The sequence below is a fragment of the Gopherus evgoodei genome, chromosome 7 (genome assembly GCF_007399415.2).
Source record: "Gopherus evgoodei ecotype Sinaloan lineage chromosome 7, rGopEvg1_v1.p, whole genome shotgun sequence".
NCBI lineage: Eukaryota > Metazoa > Chordata > Testudines > Testudinidae > Gopherus > Gopherus evgoodei.
The window spans coordinates 73,642,144-73,665,111 of record NC_044328.1 but is presented as its reverse complement, the minus strand read 5'-3'; the positions used below and the strand labels follow the sequence as shown (position 1 = coordinate 73,665,111).

Below are 22,968 nucleotides of genomic sequence, written 5' to 3'. Positions count from 1 at the left end.
TAAAATACAGTTTTAAAAAGGAAGATGCAAGGGCATTACAAAACCTGATATAAACATCAATAAAATCAAACCAGCTTTGACTTTCAAGAAAAAAAACAGGTCTGAGGTTGTTCCTTTGTATATGCATTTCAGCAATTCCCTGCAGTGCTGAGAACTCAAAGGACAGCATTGGGCTAGGGCTTGGAAAATGGTGAATGAATCGGAGCAGAAACAGAAACTAGCTCCACACGGTCCGCTGTCCACCCAGAGTGCAGTGCAAGCAGAAAGCAAGAGCAGTTGCCCTGACAAGCAGATTAGGGCCTTTGCATCCTTTCCACTGTTATAACCAAGGGAATGTTAGCAACACAGGGAAAGGGGGAGAGAGTTTTAAATACAGGATGATTTTTAGCTTGAGCATGATTTTCGTAATGTTCTTGCAAAAAGGAAGGTCAAAGAAGGAGGAGTGGAAACAGTCACAGTGCAAGATACAGTATGTCACGCCTGCAGGACTCGTAAGACCTCTGGAGCCAGATTCTGACTTGATGGAAATTGACTTTGGTGGAATTGATTTATGGTTCCATTGACTTTGGTGGAATTTCACCAATTTACAGCAACTCAGGATCTGGCCCTGCCAGGTTGCACGGGACAATCTGTTCTAAGTGAGGGGGCGCTGCCATGGGGAAGAAGGCTGGGGTGATGGTTAGGGCATTAGCATAAGACTTGGGAGAGCTAGCTTCAAGATCCTGCACTGCTACAGACTTCCCATGTGATCTTGGGTGAGTTACTTAGCTTCTCTGTGCCTCAGTTCTCCATCTGTACAATGGGGATAATAGTGCTCCCTACCTCACAGGGATAAACACACAAAAGATCAGGAAGTGCCCAGATATAACAGGAATGGGGGCCAGATAAGGACCTTAGATAGACCAGGGAAATGCTGAGGGACTCACAAATATTGGCAAGACAGTACACAGCAGAGCATTAAGAGGGTGTGCCTAGTGACCCCTTGAGTGGGGACATGCCATCCAGGAATTCCCTTCCTTGTTTTGTGTAAAGAAAAGAAACCCTGAATGCAGCTAGTTTGTCCTCCAGGAAACTAGCACTGAAAAATAAGCAGCTTATCCCTCCTGCAAACCAACCCGCTTCCCTCGCCACCCCATCAGCCGCAGAGAGGGCAATAAATGCCAAGATGAGTCTCCGAAGGAACCCAAAACTGTGAATCTTCCTCTCACTTCGTCTGACCAAAATCGTGGGGGAAATTTAGGCCAGAGATCACCAATTTTACCTGCCCACCAGGATAACAGAGGAGAGCATTAGGAGGGAAGGAAAACAGCCATAACTCAGCCAGTGCAGTGGGGAGAGAGGAGCTGAAAGTGGGGAAGATATTTAGTCCTCTGCTGCTCTGTCACAGATGAGTGTCGTGGTAGCTACACCCCCCAAAACGACTCTGGGCCGCATCAGGACACCGAGCACCCTTTACACTGTGTAGGGAGCCTAGAATAGGCTAAGATGAGGCTCTCCACTTCTTGGGAGGGGTCACATGCGGTTCCATTTCTGATTCAATTGCTGGTCGATTTCCATAGTAATAAGACATTGACAGATACCACCGGGGTTCCCTAATGCAATCTTACCGAGGGATGCCCCTCCCAATGAGAAAGAGACAAGCCAGCATGTTGCAGTGCCATGGCTCGTCGGACTAATGCCATTGCCAGGATGTGTGTGTGTGTGGGGAGATGTGGGGAGAGGTCTGCCTTCCTTTACCCGAAATACCATAGGATTAAAGAAAATCGAAGGAAAGGGCTGACCATCCAGACTGTAACTGAAGTTTGGGATGGGTTAGAATGAAAAATGGGTATCTCTTCTAGGTGCTTAGGGATGTGTGTGTGTGTGAGAGAGAGAGAGAGAGAGAGATTCTTTGGAGGATGAGATCAATTGATCAATCTTGTCTACATGGCACACTGTGTAGCTGTACTTCACTACCTGGGTAGCTCTACCAGTGGTAGCAATGGGGAAAGCTATGTTGCAGACAAATATAGGTGCTTTTACTCAGGGCAGGGTTAGATAACATGATAGTAGACGTGTGTATGTGTTGTCCACCAGTGGAGTTGTGTTGCAAGTGAGTTACAACTATGCAGTTTCCTAGTATAGACTGACAGACAGATGCTCATCTTTGGCCCTCTGATCATTCATTCTTTGCCCACCAGAGGAAGGTCTTTGGTATATCTGCATCCTGTCGTCCATGCTGTTGCTCTCCACCCCAATATCCCCCCTCACCCCATTGAGTACAAGTTACTACCTTTGAATGGTGTGAGGAATTTTTCTTCCTAAGCCCTGATGTGTGCAAGTGGAGACTGGGATCATCTCCACTGCAAGTCTGGCAGGGGCTTTAACCACCTCAAAACACTGGGACAAATAGCTTCTGGTCCCTTAACCCTGCCCAGCTTTGCAAGGCAAGGTCTGGCGCTGTTGTTCCCATTGCGAGGGCTTTAGTAAGCCTTTCAAGATGAAATCCTCTCTGTGGTGGCTGGGCAGAGAGGAAATCCAGGGGCTGGATCAGATTGGCCTAATGCTGCAGCAGCTTAAGCAGTCTGTTTTACCAGAGATTATGGTTTCACTTACACAGAGCGCCTGAAAAATGTTGCGGTTTAGAAAGGATTAGAGCTGAAAATTCAATGCTTTAAAAGAGAAATAAAGCAAAGGAGGGACTGGAAAAACCCCATGTGCCTGGGGGCTGTGCAAACAGGATTAACCTCTGCCTATACAATCTCTCACTCCTGCCCACCCACGATTCCCTCCTTCTGGGTGCCAGCCAGACCTGCTGTGCTACGCTGGGATATACAGACCTGCAAATGCCTGAGGCTAATCTGTCCTGGGTTGGTTATTGAACCCTGGTTTGGAAGGGCACCTTCTCCCCAGTTATGTGGGAGATGCTCAGCTTCTACGCTGCTGGGTGGCCATGCAAATCTCCAGGCTACAAAGGTAGGGAGTGATCACGCTAGACCACAGTGCACTTGGTACAGGTACCTGGGCACTGATTCACCACATTTGTCATTTTGCACTGAAATGTGTCATATACTTGTGTCCTCACTGCAGACAGACTTGTTGCAAAGAGATCCCAATGCTCAGGGTTCTTTGCTGGCCATAAAGGTTCCAGATCCCTGGAGGAGACCATACATAGCAAATTTGCCTTTTTAACTGCCAGCAAACCTATCTGAGACAGATGTGCTGGAGGCAGACATGTTGGAGATTATATGGTGCACTCAGAATAAGCAGCACTCAGACATAGAAATTCTCCCCTCTCTCACCACCTAGACAGGCACTACAACCTAGCATCGATTTGTGCACCTGAAGTTGATACGGCCTGCCCAAGTGATGAGAGAGTCTGAAAGACTTTGCCATCTATCACATGCCTAGCTCTATACAAACCAAGGTCACCCAAGCTGACTCATCTGTACGCCCCTGGCAATACCTGCCATGATGGCAGAGTGATCCATTCGTTAACGTGAGGGTAGAGGTTTGCCATGTCAAACTTGAATTGGGTCTGGTCCCACCATACAGTCATCTCTTCCATATTTTCTGACACCTCATTCTTGAGGGCACAAATGACCGTGGGTGCTAGTCTATGCCACCTTTTAAATCTCTGAGCTGGGTGAGTCCCTGACATAAACACCTAGGTTGGGGGCTCAGGGTTTCTGTCTGGTAGCCTACCTCCCTGAAAACTAGGTTCTACTTGGGTCTTCACTGAGTACTCTGATGGCCAATTTGACCTGGCACATTTCTGCCACATCTGGCTTTCCCATTTAGAAGTCTCTCAATGGAGATGTACCATACTCTTCCACCAAGGAACCGTAGCTTGGGTCTGAGATGACACAACAGTCACTTTTCCTAGGGAAAAGGGTTTTGGCACCACATCACCATGCACCTTGACCCCACAGAGAGGACGGAGGAGCAGGAAGAACAGTCCAGAAGCTTCAGAGCATCCTTCTTCCATCCCTGCCCCCTGCACTACTTCTGCCCACACCCAATCCTGTCCTGCTTGCTTCTTCTTGCATCCCACTCCCTGCACCCTCCTGTGCATCCCTCTCCTCCCCACCCTGTTGCACTGCTCCCTCCCATCCCCGCAGAGGCATCGCTAGGATCAGAACCTGGGCCCTTTCATATATTCCCTGCTATAATCTCAACCCCGGCTCCTTGGATCTGCCCCCAACCTTTGTCATTTTTTAAATTAATCTCCCTGTTGGTTTTTTTAATCACTCCATTTTAATTCACCCATTTTGTTCTCCCTGTGCTCTGTCTTTTTGTCTCTGTCGATCCCTTACGTTACCACAGAAAGCCTCTCCTCTCCCCTCGGGATAAAGCAAGAGCCTCAATGAGCCTCTTTCACCGCTTTCACCTGCACCTCGCTGCCCAGCTGTGGGCAAGCTGACTTCCAGCCCTTCCTCATGACCTTTCACTATGGCACCCCTTCTGGGCAGTCCAGCAGCCAGCCTCAGATGGCAGGGAACAGGGATTATACATGCATACAGGGAATGCTGCGGGCTAGGGGCTCAGTCCCATTTGAGGGGGAGATTAACTGCACACTCCTGTCAATTAGAAAAGTGCACAGGAGCTAAAAGAGCAAGCCCCAAAGCCAGTGCTATCCTCAGAGCTATATCTAAGGCGTGGGCTGTCTATGTGTGGGGTTCTCTGTGTGAGTTCTCTACGTGGGGGGGTGTAACAAACTAGTTTCAGGGTTGTATGTCGTTAAATGGGAGAAGGAGTCACAACTGGATGGGAGTGGAAGCTGGGGTGGAGCTCAAGTATGGAAAAGGTTGAGAACCACTGGGACTGGGGAATCTTGGGATGAACTAAAGAGGTTGTAGTGCTGCTGTGCATTGCTCTGGTGCATGCATCACCAAACTGCTGTGAGCAGTCCTAGCCCCCAGCTAGGGAAAGAGATCAAGAAGCTGCAGCTAATACAACAACGGTACAAAGGCTGAAAGATAAGAGGTGTCGTGGGGAGAGAGCAGAGGTGATAAAGTTCTGTAGTCTTCAGATGGGCCAGCCTTAGAGCTAACAATAGAAATGAAGAAAGAGGCTTCTTCACAGTGTAAAAAGCTGTTAAGACAAGGAGCAGAAGCCTGACGTCAAAGAAGGAAAAACCTGAGCTAGATACTAGGGAAACTTTTTACCTGCCAGGGCAGTTGAACAATGGAACAGACTCCTGTGGGAAGCAACTGAGGGACCAACACAGCAGAGATTCACAGACAGGTTAGATGAGCAGGAGCAGGTAGGTTATTTTATCTCTTCTGGAATCCTGTGTCCGGTTCTGGTGTCCACAATTAAAATAGTATGTTGACAAACTGAAGAAGGTTCAGAGGAGACCCACAAGAATGATGAAAGGTTCAGAAAAAACACTTTATAGCGATAGATGCAAGGGGCTCCATCTCTTTAGCTTAACAAAGAGGAGATTAAGCGGTGACTTGATCCCAGTCTAGATGTACTGACATCGCGAACAAATATTTTATAATGGGTTCTTCAGTCTAGCAGAGAAAGATCTAAGACCATCCAGTGGCTGTGGAAGTTGAAGCTAGACAAATTCAGACCAGAAATAAGGTGTACATTTGTACCATTGAAAGTAGTTAGCCATTGGCACATCTTACCAAAGGTTGTGGTGGAGTCCTCATCACTGGAAATGTTTAAATCAAGATTGGATGTTTTTCTGAATGATCTGCTCCCGTTCAAACAGGAATTATTTGGGGGAAGTTCTCTGGTCTGTGCTATACAGAAGGTCAGACTAGATTATCACAATGGTCCCTTCTGGCCTTGGAGTCTATTAAGTAGTAGGAACTCTATCCTGCAGAAGCCTGTGGTGACTCAGACTGGATGACCCAAGGTTGCGGTTCTGGCTCTACCATCTGTAATGTGTTTCATGTCCTTTCAGTGCATTAAGATTTTCAGCTCAGAACCGATGACTCCTTTAAGTTTGGAAAGTGCCCAATGCAAACAGTGCTTCCTCTACCTTCTACTTCCTATGTTGTTGTTATTCCCTCTAACATCTCCCTTTTCATCGAGGTTTGCATTGTTAAAATCTCTATTTCTCATTTTCTGGCTCTTTTGAGGACCTCCCAGTAGGAGACCAGAGACCAAACCAGTATTCTGAGCTCTCTTGGTCCAAGCTTTAAGGCAGCCTCTTGGTGCTTCTGTGTTCTGTGTCTATCCTAGCCCAAGCTATTTCCAGCAGTGCTCCTCTAGTTGCACATTCAACAAGCAGCCTCTGGAGCAGAGCACGGTGAAATGTTTCAGGAGATGCAGGTTACTTCAGTATCTCTGTGCCTTCAGGCCAGAGAACTGTAGATGGGAGAAAGCTCAAGGTTCTGTTCTCTAGCTCAGAGAGCCACAGTTGAGTTGAGGGCTCCATTTTGATCACTCAGGAGGTTCCTGGGTTGCGGGAATGGCCTGGCAATGGAGGCTTGTCAGAAATCGGACAGTAATCTGGCTTTGTCATTGACCTGTGAGCTCAGGTGGGTGATGAGCAGTGTTCCCTCTAATTTTTCACATCCATGTGTGGAATGAATTTTGTTCTGTGCACCAATATGGAGGTGATGTGTGGTGGGGGTGGGGCCAAGGGGTTCAGAATGTGAGAGGGGGCTCAGGGCTGGGGCAGAGGGTTTAGGTGTGGGGGGGTGAGGGCTCTGGCTGGGGGTGCAGGCTCTAGGACAGAGCCAGAGATGAGGGGATTGGAGTGCGGAAGGGGCTCAGGGCTGGGGCTGGGTTGGGGTGTGTAGGGTAGTGCAGGCTCTGTGGTGGGGCTGGGGATGAGAGGTTTGAGGAGCGGGCAGGCTGCCCCGGGTCTGTGGTGGTAAGAGAGGACTCCCCTCAACCTTCTCTGATCGCAGCAGCTTGAGGCTGGATGAGAGTTGCCTCTTCCCAGCCATGGCAGCTCTGGTGGGCATGGGCTGGGCCGGGCTGGGGGAGGGGCTCCTCTCCCAGGCAGCTCCGGTGGGCCTTTGCTGGGCTGAGCCGGTGGACAGGCTCCCACAGCTCCGGTGGCACTGGGCTTGGCTGGGCTGGGCCAGGCTGGCAGACAGGCTCCTCTCCCTGGCAGCTCTGGCAGGTTTTGGCTGAGCTGAGCCAGGCGAGGTGCCTCTCTCCCTGGCAGCTCCGGTGGGCCTGGGCTGGGCTGGAGGAGGGGTGCCTCTCCCTGCCTGCATGGCGGCCACGCAGCTTACAGGGAACTTATGTGATGAGCCTGTTTGCGCGCTGACACTGAAAGAAGTTTATGTGCAGGGCATGCTCAGGGCTCCACTGCAGAACCCTTATTCCCCTTGTTGTTCTCTTTCTTATTTGAATAGTCCCATTGATGTCAGTGAGTGTTCACCACCCTGAAAAAAGGTTCCTCAAAGAGGCCATTGATGTTTTTTGAGAGGCAACCAAAACTCCATCTAAAGAACTAGGCAGCTTTACCCCTCGTGACCCCAGAGTGTCACAGGTTCTACCAATTTACAACCAAGTGAAACCCCAGCAAAGTAAAGCAGGGCCCCCATATGATATCAGCAGAGAAACCCATGGAAAAACTCTGATGTGTAATCTGGTTTGATTCCACACAGCCAAGATGGTGGCACAGTCTGCATCGCTACACTGACCCAGATGGAGACCTGTCACCGTTTTCCAGACTGGCACGGTTGAAGGAGCCTTAGGGAATTAGGTGTCCAACTCCCACTGTATTTTCCACATCTGGATATGAATGTGAAGGGGGGTGCCTATAGTTGGATGTGAATCTGAAGGGGGTATACCTAGATCTGAGTGTGCCTAGATCTGGGTGTGAATCTGAAGAGGGTGTGCCTAGATCTGAGTGTGCGTAGATCTGATGTGATTTGTGTGAATGTGCCTGCATGCCCACATTTGAGTAGGAATGTCAACGTGTATGTACTTCACCTGCCACGGCAGCATTTCAGTACAGGGATATCAAGCCTAGAGGTCTCCACCACTTTTCAGTGACATTTTTCCCCACTTGACACCTGCTGTAATGTGCCAGGCTCCTCAGCCTGGGAAAGCCTAGCAAGTCCAAAGCCTGGACACTCCACTGTACACACAATTCTCCTGTGAAGGAGAGGATGAAAGAAAGAACAACCCACACCTGACAGATGTTAGTTACGTTGCTTAATGCATGACTGGAAATCACCAAGGTACAAACGTGATGAGGGTGGGATAAGGACCAATAGAATAGAATAGAATAGAATAGAATAGAATAGAATAGAATAGAATGATACACTCTTAGGCATCACCTCTGGGGGATGGACAGAGTGCAGCAGAACCAACACGCCAATTCCCATCATCCAGGGTGAGGAGAGACAGCAATAGGTGGGGACCCTCTCAAAGGACAGACCAAGGCTTGCATTTCTTCTTCTTTCAACCAGTCTGTTCACCAATCACTAGTCAAAGCCCAAAAGCTGTGACACTGATTCTACCCACCACACCCTAGAGAGAACTCACCCTCTGCAGGGACGTAAGGTTCATTTACCCTGAGTGCCAAGTGGAAGGCTGGTTCCAGGCCCTCCCATAAGCTGAGCTGAAACAGTGGGCCTGGTTTTCCTTACAATTACATACACCAGTACTACTCTGACTTCCAGGGGGTTGCTGGTCCTGATTCACATGGGCACAAATGAAGGAGAATTGGGACCCAGGTCTCCAGACAGAACAGAGAATGGATTTAACAAGGCAGCAGCCAACGGCACAAGCTCCATGGCAAGCTACAGCTCAGCAGAGGAATCTGGAGGACTGGTGTGGGCTGAGAGCTCAGTCAGCAGCATAGGAGGTTGAGCTGGGAAGACCCCAGCAGCAGTGGAGAAAGGATTGTCTTAATTTATTTAGAGGAGTTTTCATTTTGGTTTTGGCTTGAAACTCCCAGCAGCTTCTGAGATGATTTTAGTTCATTTAAATGCAATAAGCACTGACAGCAAAATGCCCTTCTTGCTGGCCCACTTTCAGGTGAACCTGTCCCAATGAGGACATGCTTCTGGCACCAGGCAAGGAGCCTACAGCTGCACTTACTCAGTGGTGAAAAATAAAACCCTGTCATCTTCCGCCTGTACCCCTCTCCTCCCACACCCATCCCCATGCCCATCCCCTGCAGGGGAAGGCATCCTAACTCGGGCTTGCAAAAAAAACACCAGTGAAAACTTGTACCTGTGACAGAAGTAAAGAAGAGATCAAATTAAAACCCTAGGTCTTATTTTTTATTTGTATGACAGTAGCACCTAGAGGGGCCCCATTGTGCTAGGTATTGTGCACATATGGGAAGAGATAGTCCCTGCCTAGAGCTAACAGCCTAGACTGACAAATAGTGGGAGGGGAAACAGACACACAGAGAAGTGAAGTGACTTGCCCAAGGATGGACAGTGGCAGAGCTAGGAATGGAAGCCAGGTCTTCTGACAGCTCTAGGCATTGGACCATGCCGCCTCTCTCTGCCTGCACCACGTGCAGAAGCTAAGCTACACTAGTGATGAATGTGGTAGAACTTTCTATGCAGCTTAGATTCACTTCGATTAGGTTAAATAGATCCAAGCTGCCCATTTGGCTTCAGTGTATACAGTGGGATGAAATGAATCACCCTGAGCCTTGAAGAGGCTTCTTTTCAGTGCCCTCTTTGCAGCTTGGACTCAAAAGCATTAAGGTCTCCAAAAGAAAATCTTCCAGTGAAAAGGAAGGTCAGAGCTCCCAGGCAGAGTCTCAGAGTGTTTGCCCAAGAGGCTTCTGGCCACTTGGTGTGAACAAAGAAGGAGATGCCAGCTCTGTGCTGAAGGATCTCAGTTCAAGTCACTGCTCATCCTCTGTCTCCACTTCCTTCTCTCTCTAGGTCGTGACATGGCAAGCACCACCTTGCCCGGTTACCCACCCCATGTCCCACCGACTGGACAGGGCAGCTACCCAACCTCAACTCTTGCAGGAATGGTACCTGGTAAGTCTATGCCAAAAGCATTTGTGTTGTGCTTAGCCAGTGTATAGGTCTTGATCATTCTGCTCAGGTACTAGAGTATTCTGCTAAAGCTCTAAGTCCCTTCCCATCAGTGTCTCTGCTGCCCTTAAATCCCTGCCTGCTACCCATGGCTCACAGTCAAACATAATGCACTACCACTGCCCATGAAAACTGATTCATCACAGCTAAGGGCAACTAGCTATGTATAACCTATAGTAATTAATTAATCTTAGTATTCATTAACTACCATAATTAACTTCCAACTGTCCAGGTAAATTATTATTCACTATTCATGGCTCAGGATAATTAACTACCCACCCACCTAGGGTAATAAGCTATCTTTTGTCCAAAGCCCAGGACAGCTAAGGACCAAATGCCAATGGTAACTTAATATCTACCGCCAGGGGTGGCTACAGTGCTACCCACAGCCTAGACTCACTACGAATCCATTGCCCACATACCAGGAATAAGTAGCACAACTCAAGGAAAACTACTTATTACAACAACCCAAGGGCTAACCAGCCACCCACAGACTGTTTGCTCTTATATACAGCCACTGCCCACAGAATAAGGATATCTAGCTACCTACTCCATGCATCCAAGAGACAAATGGCTCTCTGCCACTCATTGGCTACGGATAAATATCTTCACTCAGCACATGTCTGACTAACTTGTACTGCCCGCTGCTCACAGAAAGGCCAGCTAGCCATTGTCCAGACCTCAGGAATAGCTAGCTAAGGGTCTGATCTGGTAAACATTATTGAGCCTACTGCTAGTCATTGGGGCTACTCACAACAGTGAACACTATCACTGATGATAAATGTGTGCAGGTCTGAGCCCTAATATCCTTAACTGACTAATCCCTGAGTACATCCCTAGAGGTACTGGCTAGTAGTAGTAGTGTTCTCTGCCCAGGGCTAACAAACTACCCACTGCCTACAGCCCTAAGATAACTGGGGGTATACTCATAAGGTTATAGGATCAGGAAAAGTGATAAGGCCAGATTCTGGCTCCCACTCCAGCCCCTTGCACCACTCCAGCCTCTTTCACCACTCCAGCAGTGCAGAGGGGCTGCAAAGCTTGCCCCGCTGGTATCTGTGTGTTGAAATCTCCAAGTGGTGAAGAGTCAGCATTATTTAGAGCAGCCCCAAACCTGCTCTAAGTGTGCCAAGAGCTGGCTTGGCCCCCAGCTGGTTCGAGGGCAAGGGGAACACAAAGGTGATGTATAGCAGTCAAAAACCAGTCACAATGAGTGAATTCAGGTAACCACATATTTAAGGCTTATAACCAGTTTATGCTTAAAGCAGTGTTGCCGTGCCTTGTCTGCTATTTTAACCCAAATTAAGAACACACCACTTTTTGAAGTGTAGACATACGCTTAGTAACCCACAGGAGTCGATTTAAGAAGTAATTCTCCTTTAGGCACTCGATACTAGTGACCACTGTATAATGAAGTTCATCATCCCCATGGCAGAGATCATACCAAAAACTAGCTCTGGGACAGTCCGCTTTAGAAAATGTGCATATGACAACAGTGGGGAAGCTAGTCAGAGAGACCCTTAAGTCAAGGGTAAGGGAATTCAGCTTAACCATATGACAACAGCGTTGACACTCAAGGCATGCAGACACCCAAACAAGGAATAGAAGCAGGAAGTTAAGGAAAAAAAACAGGCTAGTTACATTGCAATGTGTAAGAAATTATTCAAGCCAAATAGGTGTCCTTCTGAAAATGAAAATCCAACCATGTTGGGGCTTTAGCCAACCTCAGGGTTAGGAGGACATTTTTCCTGGGGCCTACTTGGACACGCTGAGGTATTTCTTACACCTCCCTATGAAGTGCCAGTTGCTGGCCACTTTCAGTCACCGGATACTGAACTGGATGGATGGACCACTGGTTTGATCCAGTCTGGCAATTCCTGTATTCTGGTACAACTGGAGCCATCGTAACTGTGTTCCATAGAACATATGATAGGCGTTGATAGGCCTAATGGGGAATGTGAAATGCAAACATCCAGGGACTTAGATACAAATAGCAGGGAACTCTTTAAGTGTATCAGAAACAGGAATTATGCAAGAGAAGGTTTCCTGCTGACCAACTGGAGAACATGCCAGAGAGCTGCATCGTTCAGTTGCTTTGAATGTCCACTCCACTGCAGGGATCTTGAGTCTAGGTCCTCACCACTGGAGCCTCTTTGGGTCCTCCCTGATTTACTGGTTCCTGTGTTAACCTGCCATGATGCAGATGCCAGAGCATAGATGTGACTCTGTGGTTGGACATGAGGTGCAGATGTACGGCCTAAAGAACTGAATCATAAGACAACACAGACTTCTGCGAAGAAAGGTTCAGATTCAGGGGATTGCATTCAGGATCCAAAGGGACACACATGGAATTTCTGTCTTGCAGGAAATCCCAACATTTCCAAAATGTGTTTTATCTCAAATTGAGACAAAAAATCAAAATATTGAAAGATTTGGTGCAGTAACATTGAAACAAAGCATTCTGATAATATCAGAATGCTTAGTTTCAGTAATATATGTCAAAGCAAAATAAAATAAAAGAAGAAAGTTAAACAAAACAAAGAAGGCTATCCCTCTGATACTAAACAAAACAAGAAAGTCAAGATGAAATGAGAAAGTTGAAACAAAACAAGGAAATCTAAATGAAATATTCAATTTTGAATCATTTTAGAGCTTGTCTGTTGAAAATATCATTGGAATCTACACATTCCAGTGAAATATTTCAATTTAGTTGAAGTAGCATTTTGAGAAGGAAAAGTATTCCATCTAAAACATTTTGACCAGCTCTAGCCAAATGGATCTCTGTTACATCAGTAAAACTCTGCTGACATCAATGGGGTTGCACTGGTGTTACAGAAATGAGTTTGTCCCCCTTACAGACACACAGGCATGTGCAAATGGGTAATCTGCGGTGCAAGTATCCCTTTGGCTCATACAGATGCTGCCTTAAGATGTGTCCTGCATTCACAGTCACCTGTTTTCACACATTTCACAGCTGCAAACTTAGGCTCACTGGCTTTAGAGATGGATGGTAGCTACTAGGTAACTGAGTGCGTCTTCCTGCAAAGGGCAGGAATTGGTCACTCAAAGGAGGATTAATCAGACATTACTTTCATGTTATGTTGGATCTGTGCATGTTCCAGGCTTGGGAGGCTTGCTGCTCAAGTGACAGGACACCTTCAATTCCTGTCTCCCTTCCCCCTCTTTCTTAGAGAAGCCGTCAGCCCCAGCCTCAACCCCTTTGCCTGCTGGAGTTACTCTGCAAACCCTCTGGAGGACTCTCCAAAAGGAGAAAGGGTTTAGAGAGAGCAGCATGGAGCCTGCAGAAGGCTGGTAGCAGCAACGGGGGGAGCATTAAACAGAATCCAATGCTGATGAGGAAATTACACTTGTTTCATTAGCGATCGGGAAAGGCAATAGCTCAGTTCCTCTTTGTCACAGTTGAGCTCAAAAGCTCATTATCCTACTGCATGCATGCTTTCACTCCTCGTCAATAAACACTGTTTCCAGTGGCTGCCCTCCATCCTCCCCAGCTCCCCATGGCTGCACCAGAGTGGGGCTCTTTCTCCTCTACTTAACCTGTGGTTCAGGATCACTGTAAACAGTTTAGGATGACAACAGAGAAGAGAAAGCGAGCGAGAGAGAAGCCTTGAAATATCAGAATTTTGCTCTCCCCCACAGCCATACCGAGACATGGGCTATGCTATATGAGCCAGCTTGGAGCAGAAATGCCCACCTGGTTGGCCTTTTCCTTCTCTCTGGGTTAGGTTTCTCCCCGGTATAGCTCTGCTGAGCAGCTCACTTCAGTGATGTTACAGCAGGGCCATGCTTGGTACTTTGCCTCTGTGTAGTCTCCCTCTGCCTGCCCCCCAGGGCATCCCATGTTCTCTCTAGCAGGGATATTGTGACTATCCCCCATCTATCCATCAAGGTTTCCAGGGCTGGATGTTTCAGTGGTTGCCATTATAAAGTCAACATTTGCCAACAGCTCCAACTCGGTAGAATCTGAACTATTTCCCTCTACTCAGGCCTGGTCTACACTAGAAAATTAAGTCATTTTAACTACATCAGTCAAGAGTGTGAAAAATCCACCTCCCTGAGCAACATTGTTAAGCCGACCTAAGTCCCCATGTAGACAGCACTAGGTTGACGGAAGAATTCTTCCATTGACTTAGCTACCACATCTCGAGGAGGTGGATTACCTACACTGATGGGAAAGCCCCTCCTGTCAGCGTAGGTAGTGTCTACACTGAAGTGCTACAGCAGTACAGCTATAGTATTTCAAGTGGAGACAAGCCCTCCGATTAAGAACTACTGTAACTGCAGTACCTCAGACCTCAGAGAGGGGAAGATGGAAAGGGGGGGTGTAGCTCTTGACAAAAGTTGACCTTTTTATGGTGACTAGTTTATGCTATTATTCTGAATTGCTTAGAAAACCCAATAGAACCTTATCAGGGTAAATCATTGTAGCTGTGTTGACTCCATGGACTCATTTTTCACCAGCAGAGAATATGGCCCTTTGGCTCTAATGCTCCTGAGAAGGAAGCACTGGCAGAGATTAGAGAATAATGAATTGAAATCTCTTTGGTAATTGTGTCTGAGGCATTCCAGTACTTTGCTTTATTGCCTTTAACCTCCATGCTGTGGATCTCTATTAGAAGGCCTGGATGCTTTCTACACTCATTGTTTGTCTATCAAGGACTCTGGTCCCTACAGAGAATAGCTGGCAAGTTATTATCAGATTGTACAGACCAGGTACCATGGCCACTTTGTTCTTTTCCCACTTCTTTTCAAAGTTCAGACCTATGTTCAGTGTCATTTGAGTGCATTACAGAGGCTCTTGGCTGGCATTGCTCTTTCCCAGCCTGTCTGCAGTTTCATTAAAGAGAGGTGATGATCAGACAAGTATCTATTTAAAAATGCTCTCTCCTTACTCAACAGATTCATAGATTTTAAGATCAGAAGGGACCATTATGATCACCCAGTCTGACCACAATGTATGTCTTCCAGTCATATTGCACAAGCAACTGGAAAAATCACTTTTTGACTTGTAACCTGAGCAAGTTTTGTATGGAAGTCATAGACTCCTAGGACCTGAAGGGACCTCGAGTGGTCATCTAGACCAGTGCCCTGCACTTATGGCAGGACTAAGTATTATCTAGACCATTCCTGACAGGTGTTTGTCTAACCATATCTTAAAAATCTCCAATGATGGAGAATTCCCCACAACCTCCCTAGACTCATAGACTCTCAGACTCATAGACTCTAGGACTGGAAGGGACCTCGAGAGGTCATCGAGTCCGGTCCCCTGCCCTCATGGCAGGACCAAATACTGTCTAGACCATCCCTGATAGACATTTATCTAACCTACTCTTAAATATCTCCAGCGATGGAGATTCCACAACTTCCCTAGACAATCTATTCCAGTGTTTAACTACCCTGACAGTTAGGAACTTTTTCCTAATGTCCAACCTAAATCTCCCTTGCTGCAGTTTAAGCCCATTGCTTCTTGTTCTATCATTGGAGGCTAAGGTGAACAAGTTTTCTCCCTCCTCCTGATGACACCCTTTTAGATACCTGAAAACTGCTATCATGTCCCCTCTCAGTCTTCTCTTTTCCAAACTAAACAAACCCAATTCCTTCAGCCTTCCTTCATAGGTCACGTTCTCAAGACCTTTAATCATTCTTGTTGCTCTTCTCTGGACCCTCTCCAATTTCTCCACATCTTTCTTGAAATGCGGTGCCGAGAACTGGACACAATACTCCAGTTGAGGCCTAACCAGCGCAGAGTAAAGTGGAAGAATGACTTCTCGTGTCTTGTTTACAACACACCTGTTAATGCATCCCAGAATCACGTTTGCTTTTTTTGCAACAGTATCACACTGTTGACTCATATTAAGCTTGTGGTCTACTATGACCCCTAGATCTCTTTCTGCCATACTCCTTCCTAGACAGTCTCTTCCCATTCTGTATGTGTGAAACTGATTGTTCCTTCCTAAGTGGAGCACTTTGCATTTATCTTTATTGAACTTCATCCTGTTTACCTCAGACCATTTCTCCAACTTGTCCAGATCATTTTGAATTTTGACCCTGTCCTCCAAAGCAGTTGCAATCCCTCCCAGTTTGGTATCGTCCGCAAACTTAATAAGCATACTTTCTATGCCAACATCTAAATCGTTGATGAAGATATTGAACAGAACCGGTCCCAAGACAATTTATTCCAGTGCTTAAGAACCCTGACAGTTAGGAATTTTTGCCTAATGTCCAACTTAAAACTCTGTTGCTGCAATTTAAGCGCATTACTTCTCATCCAGTCCTCAGAGGTTAAGAAGAACAACTCTTCTCCCTCCTCCTTGTAACAACCTGTTATGTACTTGAAAGAGTCATTGAGAGAATATCAATGGGGCGCCCATCATCAGAGCCACTCTTGTGGCTTGGACGATGGTATGGAGGGGGGAGGAAAGAAAGGGCTGTGCATTCATATTCCACTCTGCAGTTCATATATAGCATTCCCCCTCACTTCCCTGTGAAGTACTTCTGATGACCACCACCCACGATTTTCTCCTTAACAACTCTTCCCTATTTCACAACCCCCAGCATCCTACTAAGAACAAAACTAACCAACGTGAGTTGCTATTGACAGTGTTGACAATTCCTATGGTTTTATCATGAGTCTTGCAATCTTTGGTGTTTCTTTTAAAGGCCCAGCTCCTGGAGTCATGGGATTAGGTGTGGATCTTGGCTTTCATTTTTAAAAAAATGCAAGTTCCTATCCCTCATAGTTGCAGAGCAAAGCTTGAAAATATGACCCCCCCAGTGCACCCTGCAGATCTGGAAACCAGGTGGTAAAGAAAAATAGTCCAATATTTTAAACATTTCAGAAAGATCTTGTGATTTTGAGGGCCTGACTCATGCTTTTTGACTGTCCAGGGTCGGCAGCATTGCACTGAACATTAAAGAATTGTATATCCTGAAGTTGCACTTCCAAGTGGATGAAGAAACTATGTAAACTGGTATGGTCTGGATCAGATGAACCTAAGTGCCAGCTCAGGGAAAAGGTAGAGACATGTCTTTCCCACTGTGTTTCACTTCTCACTTTTTTCCTTGCAGGGAGCGAGTTCTCGGGGAACCCTTACAGTCACCCTCAGTACACGACCTACAACGAGGCCTGGCGATTCAGCAACCCCGCATTACTAAGTGAGTACCTGCCTGCCCGCACACACACTCACCCGCCTCGCGCTCCTTCTGTACGTCTCTTTGTTTTCTTTTCATTTGTTCGTTTGTTTTCTGAAATGAGTCTGCAAGTATTTGGCCAGGCTAAAGGTCATTTCCCTCACTGTCCAGTCTGGCCTCTCAGTGAGTATTTTCATGACATCTCTTTTTTCTCTGACCTGAGGCTGCTCCAAGACTCTACTTCAGATTAGGTCAGAAATCCACTTCAGGTTCTCATTTCTCCATGGGTTGCACCCAGAGCCCATTCCAAGGGTGGTCAGCAAGTTCTCCACCCGGGAGCAATGCCCACAATGCTTGGGTCAATTTGATCAAGTTTGTGAGTGGCTGGTGGAGTCTGTCCAGCAGGGATGGAGCCCCACTGAACCTAATGTTCACAGAAAAAGTAAAATCTGTTGCTGGGGATAGGGGGAGGAGAAAAGCCCTAAAACTCTGTCCTCTCACACAGCATTTCATTGTACAGGAACAGGAGGAGATTTATTGTATGTAAAATAAATAAGCTGTGATTATTAACTACATATTCACTAAGGTTTAACAACTGAGTAATAGATACAAATTTTATTCCAGTGTTGTTAAACCTCAGCAAATGTGATCTTAATAATCAATCACTATTTAACTCCCATCCAATAACCACCCAGAGGGCTTCTCTTCCAAGTGTGATCAAAATCCCAAGCAATGAAACAAAGGACAATTGTTTTGTTTCTCCCTCAGCTGCGTTTGGAGATGGCTCACAGCTCCATATCACATCTGTTCAGTCAATCCAACCCCTAGAGGCCTACTGCAGATGAATTGCTGCAGCTCAGGTACGGGGTGCTGCCAGAGTGATACTCACACACTGACCTCTCAGCCCCTGTGCAGAAGGGCAACAGCAATGGGTCCCAGATATTTTGCCTTCACCCCCCCATTTGGAGACTTATTGATTCCCGCAATGCCAGACAGCAACAAAGCAACCAAAGAATCCAGGACAGGGTGCTCATTTTGCAGTGCCTCCACAGGGCCCCAGCAGAAATAGATGTGCATGCAAGATGAAGCAGAGAGCGCCATTTGGAGGAGGAGCCATCATATTCAATTGGGAGCGCAGTCTTATCTGCTAATGGCACAACCCCAAGTGGGGGTGCAGCCCATAGCATGGGAACCGCTGGTCTACAGGAAGGAGGATTTCCCAGCCCTGGGGAGACCAGCTCTACCAGGAGCATGATGTGTGGCAATGTATCTTCAGAGAAATACAGCAGTTGGGTGGAAGTGTTGGCCCACCTGCTCCTGGCCACAGGTCCTTCCTTTGGTCCTTCTCCTTTTGTTCTTTTGTTTTGTTTTGTTTTGTTTTCTTCTTTTTTTTTATTTTTATTTTTTTACTGTTTGTCCTTTCAAACCAGTCCATTCTTCTCCTGTGTTAACTTTCAGGTTCCCCTTATTATTATAGTGCCACATCCCGAGGCGCTGCACCTCCCACTGCTGCCGCTGCCTATGACCGCCACTAGTTACCATGGAAACCACATGAAACTGCAGGGCGACAGCTTAGGCCTTCATATTGTACCTGTCTGATCAACGTTCTCCATCCCTGGGAAGGGTGAAGAGAACTTCTCCGTCCCCCTCCACGCCCAGCTATCCCTCCCCTTCCCTGCAGAATGTGCTGGATCGAAGCGCTCACGGCATCGGACTGAGATATACGCGTCCCCTGCACTCTGTCCCTCGCCCCAACTCAACTACTTCTGTGGACAACAGGAAAGGCCTGTGGCCAGCTCACCTGCTGCTGTAGTCCTTCAAACCATCCCAGGCACAGTTCAGCCACGCAAGGCCACCCTGATTTTGAAGACTGAGGGGAATTCAAGCAATGCAACCTGCAACCCTTGTTTATACAGGACCCTGTTCTCCAGGGAGTGGTAGAGGCAGGGTAAAGTGGGGAGGAAGCCACCTGCAACAAATTGTTCCCTCAAGAAACTTTCTTCTGTGGTGGATGCTTCAAAATGCTAACTGACAAGCCTGTTTCAGAGGCCTGAGGGACTGGTCTGGCTAGCATGGGTATGGCAGCACAAAGAGGCAACCCAGCTGGCAGTGAAGGAAAGGCCCAAGTGCAACACTCTCCATTCCTCCTCCTCCTTCCCCCGCCACCCCGGGTCTCTCTGTGTGCTCCATCCCCACTCTTCTCTTCATGCCTTGGCTTCCTTCAAGGTTCCGTTTGAAGGCCACACCCAGCGTGTTGTGACCTCGCAGGCTGGAGTTGGGTTGAAACACACACAAACACAATTTCTGTGACACACAATCAGCTCAGACAGGAGGATGGAGCGACATCAACCAACCGACCGATGAAATGAAGAAATATATAAATAGATATATAAATATAACTGTGTTTTTATGCTTTGTCATGAAGGTCTGTAAAAAGGAAAAAAAATGAACAAATCCCCAATTTTCTAAAAAAAAAAATGCAACAAAAAAACAAAATAAAAAAAACCCTACAAAAATAAACCCAAATCCCCTCACCCGAACGGCACACAAGTTCCTCTGATGTTTGATGCTCCCCTTTCATTCTTGGGTTTCATTTCCTTTCTGTTTTGCACTAGAATGTGATGGTGGAGAGGACTGGAGGCCAGCTCTGCCCCATCACCTCCTCTTTTCCTAATCCCAATCCCATTCTCTGGAGAGCAGTGTGGACAATTCACATCTGGCAAAAAAAAGTTACCAAACAAACCAGCCAACTAAACACACCCTGTGGGAAGTCAGCTTTTTCCATGTCAGTTGTCATCAAACATAGAAAACAAACCCAGTCTCGTGCTCTAACTTGCGCTTGTGGTAGAAAGGAATGTGTGGGGTTTCATGCAGGTCCATTAGATCTCCCTTTGCCAGCAGAGCTGAAACAGACAAATTCAGAATTGACTGGGATTGTTGCTTGGTTCCCTACCGCTTGGTTCCCATGCGCTTAAACTTGCACCTACTCCCTTTAACCACACCTGCCTCAGTCAGCCTAACATCTTAACTCCCACATCTTAATACCTGTGCTCTACACTGCTCCCTGAATACCTACATCTTAATCCCTACAACCCCATTAAGTGTTTTATTCTCAATTCCCAAACCCCTGCAGCCTTGCACTCTATGCCCTATCCCACCCTCACGGTCCCTTCACCCTAATCCCTACACTTAGTTCTCTGTGTTCTGCACCCTAACATCTATCCCCTATACCCTCATCTTTGCACCCTCAAGCCTATATTACACACCATAATATTCACTCCCTGATTCCTGAATGCGCTTGTAATGATTCTGTAGTGATTCCTGCTCTCTTTGGTTCCCCAGTGATTGCCAAGCACTGTTTTGCAAAAGGCTGATTGTCAGTGGAAATGCTTATTACTCCTGTATTGCTGACAACTTCAGATGCTCCTGTTCTTTGGACTGACACTCCCAAAAAGCTAGTCAAAGAAAACATGAAGGCTAGAGCTGATCTCCTGAGCAGCAAAAGGTAGATTCTCATTCTTGGTTTAAAGAGAGGATTGGGATAAGATGAGTAGGCTACTGTCCATGAATAAAGGCAGGATAGAATCAACCCATTGAGGGTAGAAATGTGAACCGTGGAGCAATTTCCAAACCTAGCATTTGTATAAAGCCCATGGTTTCCAGCCTCTGAATGAAATGTGCACGTGGACTCAGCTTTCTGTCTCCAGGGTTAGCCTGAAGGCAAGAAAAGTCCATCAGCAGCAGCTGGCTGTAATGGTCCAAAAGACTCCACTCACCCAAAGCTCTTTTCAGCACTTGCACATCTCAGGGTGACCATATGGATGCATTTTCTGCAATAGGATGGCACAGAATGCTAAGAGGAAATGTTTTTGTTTACACAGAAGATAAGGGCCTAAAATCTGTTCTGGTAAATCCTTAGTAACTCCAGTGAAGTCAACAGAGTTACTCCACCCCTACTAAGTCAATGGAGTTGCTCCAGATTCATTACTGTGAACCCACTGAAGTCAATGGTTATTGGAATTTATCCAGATTTATGTCATTGTGACTGGGTCAAAAATTTTGCCTATTGTCTCAGTCTATCTCAAATGAAAAAAGAGACACTGGTTAATCATTTTCAAAAACTCACCCTTATCATCCCCTTGGTTTGTCCCCCACATACTAGATAAATGCTGGGCCATAAGCTATGATGTCCCCATTTGATTCTCTCAGTAGTACCTCTGCTCTCCTTGTCCAAAATCCAGCTTCACCCAGCATGCAGTCAAGACCAGAGGTATCTAACCCCAAGCCTGACAACTAGAATAACCCAAGGGGCTAGAAAACATGAGACTGACACACCTCACATTGGACAACCTGTTCCAAAACAGGAAGCCTATTCCAAAACAGCTAGCCACTGAGAAAAGTCCAGTCTTATGATGGCACTTCACAGAGAGATAATATAGGCTGAGAAGGCAGGATTTGGTAGGCTCAGTCATGACTGGCTTAATTTGATGCTCAGAGGGCCAAATTCATAGTTGGTTTAACTCCACTGATGCAAGAGGATTTCCTCTATGTATTGATTTGGCCTAGAAAGTTTAGAAGAACAGCATGTGGGTTTGATCAGGAAAACAGAAGGACAGAGTAATATGCACAGGACCAGGCATTCTTATCCTCTTCCATCACCTCCCCCGTAAAGCCCCATGCAAATGTAATGAATTACATTTGCCAAAGAGTTTCTTGTGTTGATTGTTTTGAGTTACAGTCGATGGATGCATTGTAAAGCAGTATTATAGCTAAAGTCTAGTGCTGACACGGGGATTTATGTGGTGATATTATGCAGAAGAAAACCATCAATATTCATATAGATTCCATTACATTGGGCTATGCAGGAAACACAAAAATTCTACCAATTATTTAATATTATGTTATTTGCAAAAACAATTGCTGCTTTGTAGGAAGATAATGTGTGTAATGTGAAGGCAATTCCTCTTGTATATAAGTTCATCTCCATCATCATCATGGTAGTAATTAAAACAGCCTCGTCTCATCCTGTACATAAGGAACGCGCTGTCTGTACTGTGCAAGTCTCGTTGTGCTCACTGAAAACAAAACTATCTGTTCAATAAAGCACAGCACAAACTCAGAACCTGAGGGAACAGCCAAATTGTAGAAGGGCTCCTTCCCCAGGAGCCTGGGAGTTGGTTTATTTTAGGTGGATTTTTTTTTCATTTTTCTTAAAAAAAATTTACAACAAAAAACAAACAAAAAATAAACTTTGGAAGGAAAACAAAATCACTATGCAAAATCCAGCTAAATCTGTCACTGTGTTTCATGTCTCTCCTCCATTCTGCTCTCTTTCCTTCCCTTGCTCTACTTTATTTTCCTCCCTCCTTTAATTTCTCCTCTTTATCTCCCTCCCCAACACCCTTTATTTCTTTCTCCATTACTCCTTCATTTCTAGCCCACCATCACTTCTGGAGAGGGGATCGGTGTTTCCAGTGGTCAGACCAGATGACAGAGCTAGGACTCCTGAGTTTTCTTCTTGGCTTTGGGTAAATGTTGTCAAGTCACATCATCTCTCTGCACCTCAGTCCCCCATCTATCAAATGGGCATGATCATACTTTCCTACTTTACAGAGGTGGAGTGAGGCTGAATTTGTTAATGTTCGCCAACTGCTTTGAGGTCCTTGGATAGAAAGCTCTACAGAAGTGTAAAGTATTATTAGCAATAGCAATGATTTCCACTGCCCTTCCCTCCCTCTCCTTTTCCTTTCCTCTTTCTCTCTCTCTCACTTCTCTTTATTGTCATTCTTTTCTTTACTCTTCTTCCTCGCTCTCCTTGTCTTTTCCAGTCATTCTTTGCTTC

The 22,968-nt window shown here is 46.4% G+C and overlaps 1 protein-coding gene across 2 annotated transcripts in view; it reads left to right on the top strand.

Annotated features, from left to right (window-relative positions):
- Positions 1 to 19,478, top strand: part of PAX2 (paired box 2) — a 97,727-nt gene extending 78,249 nt beyond the window's left edge. Inside the window, exons 8-10 of one of the 2 annotated variants that reach the window (XM_030569241.1) lie at positions 9,816 to 9,917; positions 17,064 to 17,150; positions 18,604 to 19,478. In XM_030569241.1, coding sequence (XP_030425101.1) covers positions 9,816 to 9,917; positions 17,064 to 17,150; positions 18,604 to 18,725 — 311 coding nt within the window. In that variant the 3' untranslated portion in view covers positions 18,726 to 19,478. Of the gene's footprint in view, positions 1 to 9,815; positions 9,918 to 17,063; positions 17,151 to 18,584 lie in introns of both variants that reach the window. The other variant, XM_030569242.1, reaches the window with a different exon arrangement.
- Positions 19,479 to 22,968: the final 3,490 nt, after the last annotated feature.